The 8,239-nt window shown below is 39.3% G+C and overlaps 1 protein-coding gene across 4 annotated transcripts in view; it reads left to right on the forward strand.

Moving 5' to 3' along the window:
* c9h19orf47 (chromosome 9 C19orf47 homolog) overlaps positions 1-8,003 on the forward strand; it is an 8,899-nt gene extending 896 nt beyond the window's left edge. The window contains exons 2-8 of one of the 4 annotated variants that reach the window (XM_060877479.1): positions 2,420-2,507; positions 2,678-2,792; positions 3,535-3,616; positions 5,118-5,231; positions 5,397-5,543; positions 6,040-6,126; positions 6,294-8,003. In XM_060877479.1, coding sequence (XP_060733462.1) covers positions 2,420-2,507; positions 2,678-2,792; positions 3,535-3,616; positions 5,118-5,231; positions 5,397-5,543; positions 6,040-6,126; positions 6,294-6,844 — 1,184 coding nt within the window. In that variant the 3' untranslated portion in view covers positions 6,845-8,003. Of the gene's footprint in view, positions 1-2,419; positions 2,508-2,677; positions 2,793-3,534; positions 3,617-5,117; positions 5,232-5,396; positions 5,544-6,039; positions 6,127-6,290 lie in introns of all 4 variants that reach the window. The other 3 variants (XM_060877481.1, XM_060877478.1, XM_060877480.1) reach the window with 3 other exon arrangements.
* Positions 8,004-8,239: the final 236 nt, after the last annotated feature.

The following is an 8,239-nucleotide window of genomic DNA, read 5'->3' on the forward strand; positions in this document are numbered from 1 at the left end:
TGGTGTGACACTTAACCCTTTGGACCTTATCAGTAGGGCTGGATAGAAGAAAAAAAAAACAAGGATTTAACAGTGTATGTAAATTAACCTGCTTAACTGTGGCTATTAAATCAGGGCAACCAAAATAAATGTCGCTATTTTTTAATAACGATGTAATTCAAATTTATTTGTGTAGCGCACAATTTTTACAATCGACGTTGTCTCAAAGCAGCTTTACAGAACATAAACATAGAATAAAAGGGTATTATAAAGAATAATATAAAGATATATTTACATGTGTTTGTATTTATCCCCAATGAGCAAGTCTGAGGTGACTCAGGTGACTGTGGGGAGGAAAAACTCCCTTGAATGGTAAAGGAAGAAACCTTGAGAGGAACCAGACTCAAAGGGGAACCTCATCCTCATATGGGTGACACCGGAGGGTGCGATTATAAATACACAGTCTGAAAAATGTATTGATGAGGAGATTTTTGTCCTCAAAGACCACATGGAGTTTCATCTCCTCTTAGCAGAGTCTAACTGGAGCTGGTAAATATCTAGATGCCTCAAGATCCTCACAGAGTCTGCCTCAAAGAACACTGTAAAAGAAAAGTGTGAGGAACAAGTGAATTATCTTACTATTTGAGCTGGTTTTATTTATTAAATTCTTTTAAATATAAGCACAGACATGAAATCTGTGGATAGATCCGTCTTTATCTAAGCTGTAAAATCACATGGACATTAAAATATACCAGGCCTTATCAAACCATTAATTTGCTGCTTAATTTTACTACTGTGTTAAACAAATTCCCAACCCCTTTGTTGAGATGTAATTTGAGGCTATAACATCAGTAGTTTAGGCCATCCTTAAAAATACTTTGGTTTGCCGTAACAGTAAAAAAAAAAAAAAAGGTCGATAGTTAGGTCTATATTTTCTTTTTCAAGTTTCAATGTAAAAAAAAAAAAAAGTACAATTTTGGTGATTATTACGTAGTTATGAATTTAAACAAATTAGCATATTGACGTCACTGACTGGGTCTTCAACCCGTGCTTTCGGTCGGACACACCATTCACATTTCTGCTGTAAAAAGAGAAACATTGTGCAGAAGTATTATTTGCTGTTATGCATGTGTGTCTGAAGCTGCAGTTGCTGTGTGATGCGTTCCAAAAAAAAATAAAATATGGACGCTTTCGAAACTTGTGTTGGTTGGTCCAATCGATTCGTGCAATAGATTTTCGAACAATAGAATTTGTATTAGTTGTTTGAAGAGTAAAAAAATAAAATAAATGGTCGGTCTTAACGCAAATTTAGAACCGGCAAGTCGGTCGGACTTAAAGCAAAAAAAAATAAAAATTGAGTCTGTCCTAAATTGACAGGGTGGGTCGGGTTACGCAAACAAGAATAGTTTTAAGGATGGCCTTAGTATCTTTCACTCACCAAGCAGGTGTATGCATCATTAATGTGCTGCTTGCCATGCAGCATCATGACGTTTTTCCTCACACATATCTGCAGCGTGGTGTATCTGCAATCTTCATTGATTGATTAATAAATAAATAAATAAAACCACAGGTTTAAAACTCACTGCAGAATTGAATGCACACCTCTACTAAAACTGTTCATCGGGAGCTTCATATGGTCAATATTCCAGATTGGGCTGTTATAGACAAATCCTTGGTCACTCACGTCAGTGCCATGAGTATTGGTCTGTGGACAATGTGAAATATGTATTGTTCTCTTATGGGTCCACCCTCACTGTCTTTCCCACATCTGGGAAAGTTGCGGTCCAAAGAAGCCTCAAAGAAACTTTCCACCTGAATTTTTGCTTTCCCAGAGTAAGGCGAGAGGTTGATCAGTAATGGTTTGAGGTGCAATATCATGTCATTCCCTAGGTCCACTATTTGTGCTGCCACTATTATGGTCACGTCACTGCCAAGAACTACCAAAGCATTCTGAAGGACAATGTGCACCCAATATTTTAAACATTGTACCCTGGAAGTACCACGTATCATGATGATAAAGCACCACTATACACGGTGACAAACTGATGTTTGTAGTCAGTGTAAACTGGTCTCAGTCTGATTGTCAGTTGTTATGTGGTTATGGCAATACAAAACTCTGCCACTGATTGCTAGACATTCGTCCTCTTTGTTGGCTTTTTTTCATATCTTGCGTCACTGTGCTAATCTTAACCCAAACACCTCAAAAAGTGACACTGCCATCCTTCTTTCTAATATATAATGCCTTAACAGTGAATTCCAGTGTATTCCAGTCTGCAGATGTGTGAATGGAGCGAAAGATATCTGATATTATCACACTGTATATCCAAAGCTGAATAACATCCTTCATCCATCAGAAGTCACTTAGAGTCAACCTTGATGTTCTGATCACTTTTGTTGGAGTCTTGAGTAGGTCTTAAACTCTCCTGGTTTATGTTCTCAGCCACGTCTGAGTGGATCCAGTTCTTTAAAGATGCAGGGATCCCCCCGGGTATGGCTGCCACCTACGCCATTTCGTTTGTAGACAACAGGTAAAAAAAACCCACACATCATGACATGATCAAACTTCAGATGTTTGAGAGTTACATCGTACAAAGTGATACTGTCTTTGTTGATTGAATATTACCCTTTCAGTTAGAACAGAATTGGGAAACCAAAGATTTATGCGTAATGTCAATTTACATACACGTGTGTTGTGCAGAATTCAGAAAACCATGCTGATGGACCTCAGTAAAGACATCATGATGGACTTGGGGATCACGGTCATCGGGGACATCATTGCCATTCTCAAACACGCCAAGCACGTGTACAGACAGGTGAGCAAGGCCTCTGTGGATGACGCTTAGAACAAGATGTGCGTTCAACTGATCACCACATATTGGAATGGACGAATCATAACGTCCAGAAAAGATTTTGGAGGAAAAAGAAGATGAAAAGAAAAGACTAGGTTCACGTGGTTGTGTGTGGGGTTATTTTATTGGCACAAAAACAACATAAACTTGTTCTACATCATTTGGTTTTTTGTTTTTATTTATGTACACTTCCCAACCACTACACATCTGTTCATTCATGCTGTTATCCAATCAGGATGTTTTTCTGCTCCCCACAGTTGTAAAGTGTGCTTAATTAAATTTCCTGTGATTTTGTGGGAAATGATTGGCGTTACCTTCCTCCTGTCAATGATCTCAACAATAGCCAATCGTCTGTCAGCTCTACTGAGCCGAAGAAGGCAGATATCACTGTCCTCCAGAGATTCCCTGTGATTTAGAATGAGCAACAGTTTGAAAAGGCACAGTGACTAGCTTCAATACCTTGAAGGAAGCGTGTGTAGTGATTTTGTAGTGAAAAAAATTATGGGAAAATATCAAACAAAACAAAAACATGTTATTGAATAAAATAAAGTAAATCCTGAATAATATATTTGGCCGGTTAACTGAGGTTTTGGTCATTTGTTTTCAAGATAAAACAAATATTTTGTTACAGTTACAAATTCAAAGTTGAGTGGTTGACATGTTCTGAATGAGCGGTTGTCCTTTCTCCCCGTCTTGCTTGTTGTAGGACATGTGCAAAATGGCAACTGAAGCTATTTCCTCTGGCCAGACCAGCGTTCAGGCTGAGCTGAGGCGTACAGCCAATACCCGTGAGTATATCTACTGTCTACTCTGGTGTACATCCACCTTGATACAATCCCTTTTTTTTTTTTTTTTTTTTTTAAGATTATTTATATAGCGCGTTTTACAATGGACATTGTCTCAAAGCAGCTTTACAGAACATAAACATAGAGCAGAAGGTAAACATAAGAAGTATAAAGAATTAATACTTTAAAAATTCAAGATATATATAGTTCACAGTATGTATGTATGTATGTATGTACGTATGTATATGTATTTATCCCCAATGAGCAAGTCTGAGGTGACTCAGGCAGCAGTGGCAAGGAAAAACTCCCTTAAATTGATAAGGAAGAAACCTTGAGAGGAACCAGACTCAAAGGGGGGCCCATCCTCATATGGGTGACACTAGATGGTGTGATTACTAATATACAGTCAAACAAATGCTGTATTGGTGTAAGGATCACATGGAGTTCAGATCTCCTCTTATTCCCCTTTTCCACCAAAAAGAACCGGGTGCTGGTTCAGAGCTAGCACTGGTGCTGGTTCAAAGTTGGTTCCACTGGCGAACCTTCTATGAACCGGTTTGCCTTTCCACTGGCTAGAGAGCCATCACACAGAGCCGAGTCTGACGTCACTGTATACGTGTCACGTTACACAGCAACTTTAGCACAGCAGCGGCAAACACAAACAACAACAATGGCGGATGTTGTTTTACTGTTAATGCTCATGGCTTTGTGAACCTACATTAACACCCAAATGCGGCGAATCCAACGTGTACGTGCAGCTCCATGTAATCTGTATAAACGGAGGTTGTTATCGAGAAAGTACATAACGTTATTTTATCATTAACACAGAAAAAAGTTAGCCTTAGCATGTTGCTATCTACTATCATGTGTGCTGATAATGTATCATATCGCGGTAAAGTAAACGGAAGACGATCGGAGCTGGTACAATGTCTGGATGCCTCGGGATGGGTAGAAAGAGAGAAGCAAGTTCTGATAAGATAAAAGGAAAATGCTCACAGATTTATATATTGTTAGGGTAAGGTAGCCTCAAGTCAGCCACTGAGTGCTGAGACACTTTTTTTCCCTCCATTTTGTTTTGAAGAAGCAATAGCTTGTACCTCAGACATGAAAAAGAAGTCATATAGCCATTTTCAGCTGTAAACATTGAACGTATGATAGTATTACATGCTACGTCTGCAGGATCACTGGGATCTTGCTTAAATAATTCAATCGGTGTTTCTCAGTACAAATGAGATTTGATATGAACAGATACAGTTTACAGAGGCAGTAGAAACCGTATTATTGCTGACTTGGGGCTTGCTCTTGGCTACCAAAATGTATGCATAAAGAAAAAATGGTATAAATGACAGTTGTGACCGTCAGGGTCATTGGGACTGATTTCCCTATTTTGATACATTTTTATTGGTACCATAAACATGATTTTGCATAATTTACGACATTAAACGTCGTCATGATCGTCCAGCACCGAAGTTCACTACAATGTTTTTTTTTCTCTCCGTTTCAGCCGCCACCCGGATGATCGCCAACGCCTTGAGTCGGGACTCCCCACCGAGCACGCCTGCGCGTCGCCCTGACAACCGTCTCTCTGTGACCATCTCCAACAAGAGCTCCAAAATAGGTACGGACTTTCCTTTTGGTAGCAGCTCGTCTCATTCCCTTCATCACCATGTCATCGGGTGTTATTTCTCAACAAACATGCATGTATCAGGCACAGACATCTGTTCAGTGCTCACACCTCCTTGTTTTCACACCTTTATTTTTACCCTTTCCTATTCCTTTTAAGTTGCCAGTCAGCCTTCAGCTGAGGCGAACGGAGTACCTGTGAAACGGCGGCGAGTGACTTCTGAGATGGAAGGGAAGTACAAGATCAACATGCCAAAAGGATCCACCGCCCGAAGCCGACGCATTCTGGCCCAGCAGGCTAAGAAAGGTGACCGGGAATCAGACTGCTGACTTCACCATGTTTACACACCGATATCTTGCTGCTCTACCAGTCTATATTGCTTCCAGATGAGTCCTACATTAATAATGATCATCATTTATAACCTCATAGGTTAAGTAATGAACTATAATTAATTGTGATGTTGGCAAGTTTAGCCGCAGGGTTAATATATTTTTTAAATTATGCATTAATTGCAGATTTGTTATTATATTTTGAATGTAAAAGTTGCTTACTTTAAGTGGCTTATTTATTTATAGTTTTTATGCAGTATTTTAAAGGTACACATGCAATGATTAAGACCTTTTTCACTTTGTGCTTCAAGTAATTTACAATGTGATGTAATCCTGTTGATTTAAAACGATTTAAAGGGCAGCCATTAAAGTGTTTACTGATTTTTTTTTATTTTTATTTTTTAAATCTAAGGTATGATAATGCTTAAATTTGCCATTTGCAACTAACCTACCAATTAATATTATCCGTTTAGTTACAACCAAGAGTTTGAATCGTACTTCTGTGTTTGAGAGACTGGGCTCAGAATCTAAGACAGACACAGCAACGGCAAATCAGGTGAAGATTGAGATGATTTTTATCTGTCAATTTTGATTTGATTTACTGTATTTAAGGCTTTACTGCATTTTTGCCATGTCTTATTCGATCTTTACTCCCTCTTTGTTTGATTTTTTTTCTCTCTCTCTCTCTCTCTCTCTCTCTCTAACATCTCCAATATCTCTCCGCAGCAGGTAACAGGTGTGTTCAGCCGTCTGGGCAAAGTGGACGAAGATGACGATGCAGAGAGGGACATGGTAGACGGGGCCACTGCTAACGAAGATGAGGACAGCGATGGCGAGGGCTCTGTGCTTCAGTATGCTGGCGTCCTTAAACGCCCCCTACAGCCTTCCAAAAAAGAGCCTGTCGCGCAAAAAGCTAAACCAGTCACTCTGTATCGCCTAAGCAACAAATCTAAACTCCCTATGTCAGAAAGCACTCCTTCTACTGTCCCCTCCTCTACATCATCCAGCCAGGAGGGGGCGCCCAAACGGAGAATACTGCGGAGGTTGGGTAAAGCTCCCACAGCCAACCCTGTCCCTGCATCCTCTACCAGCTTACGATCTAACCAATCAACAGAGACTCAGGATAGTCAGGTGACCAGCAGCAGGAGCAAGGCGAGCTTTGCTCTTGCTAGCCCTAAAGTCAGCAGCAGCACAGGGACAGGCAGGGACTCACACGGGGCTCAGATGGACGCTACCACAGTTAGCGTATTCAAAAGACTCGGTGCCAAGAACATCTAATACAAACAAACCTCCTCAACACTCCTTTCTTATGGATTCCTTATCTCCAAATATCCCACATTCAGGGTTAAGGATTAGAGTAGTAGAATACATGCCCCTATGGTGCATATAGGAATGATCACATGCACAGTAACATTCTGCAAACTCTTTAAATACTTTTCACACATCTCCCTATATAGATATATACATCTAAAATACCTACACTTTCTGGTTTCTATGGCAGGTTTGTACTGCAAGGCAGTTAGGTATTTGCTGATATCCTCTAAACACATTTAGCAATATGATGGCTTTATATTTGAGATTTTTATGGGCATCTTTACACATTTAGCAGCAGCGTATTTGAAAATTCAGACAGAATTTCAGGTGTTTTGTTTCATAGTGTACAGAAATTGCATTGCTCTGAGAAGGAAACATGATTTCTCCAAAAACAAGGTAATTGGGAAGGCCTTGTATTTTATACTGCTGGATATTGTGTGTGCTGAAGATTCACATCAAGCATTTCACATCAACATGCATTGCTTGTAAAAAAAAGACAAGACCAATGTCCCTTCTTCTTACTTAGGTGTCCACCAGCTTGCCCTTTTTCATACTGTGTAGATGTTAAAGACTTGTAATATGTTGTAAAGACATGCACACCGTACCTCTAGTTACTGTCAAAACACTCCCTGACCTCAGTTTTCCTTCTTCTGAGTTAAGCCATGTTTAGTGTTACCTAGATGTAATGAGTGAGCAAAGTGTCATCTCTCCCTGCTGGGAAATAGGATGATGTTGCTATGCAACACACATGGTGATGGACCCTAGAGTGATGTTGTTTTTCACCTCTATTCGAGGCCACCATTAAAATAATACTAATAAGCAACTTGTGGGTTTGAATTACACCAGCAGGTGCTGACCACATTGTTGTCCCCTGTAATTAACATTTCTTTACCTGGCCTCTGACATCGAGTCAGCCAATTTTTTATATATTAATAATTATTTTATGTTTAAGTTTTGTCTTTACAGGTTTTAAATGGGGAAAAGATGAAGTTTTATTTTATAAAATGGTTGTATTTGCAAGTGAGTGACCATAAACTGGAAAAAAAAAGCTTGCTGTCTGCTTTAAGTCTTTCAATTCAAATGTGGTTACATTTTTTTAAAATATGCCTCGTGGACTTTTCTAGCTGCTGTCAGGAAAAATAAATACTATGAGACATAATAAATCAGTCTGTTAATGAAGACCTGTGATTTACCTTAAAGATAAAAGGAGCTATTATAGCAAATGCAATTAAATTCAAGAATGTTATAACAACATGTCCTGATTTCACAACTGGATGGAATGTACAGTATAAGGCAAGATGTTTGTGGACATATGACCATCACACTCCAATGTGCTTCTTGAAGATCCCATTCCAGATA

The sequence above is a fragment of the Tachysurus vachellii genome, chromosome 9 (assembly GCF_030014155.1).
Source record: "Tachysurus vachellii isolate PV-2020 chromosome 9, HZAU_Pvac_v1, whole genome shotgun sequence".
NCBI classification, from domain to species: domain Eukaryota; kingdom Metazoa; phylum Chordata; class Actinopteri; order Siluriformes; family Bagridae; genus Tachysurus; species Tachysurus vachellii.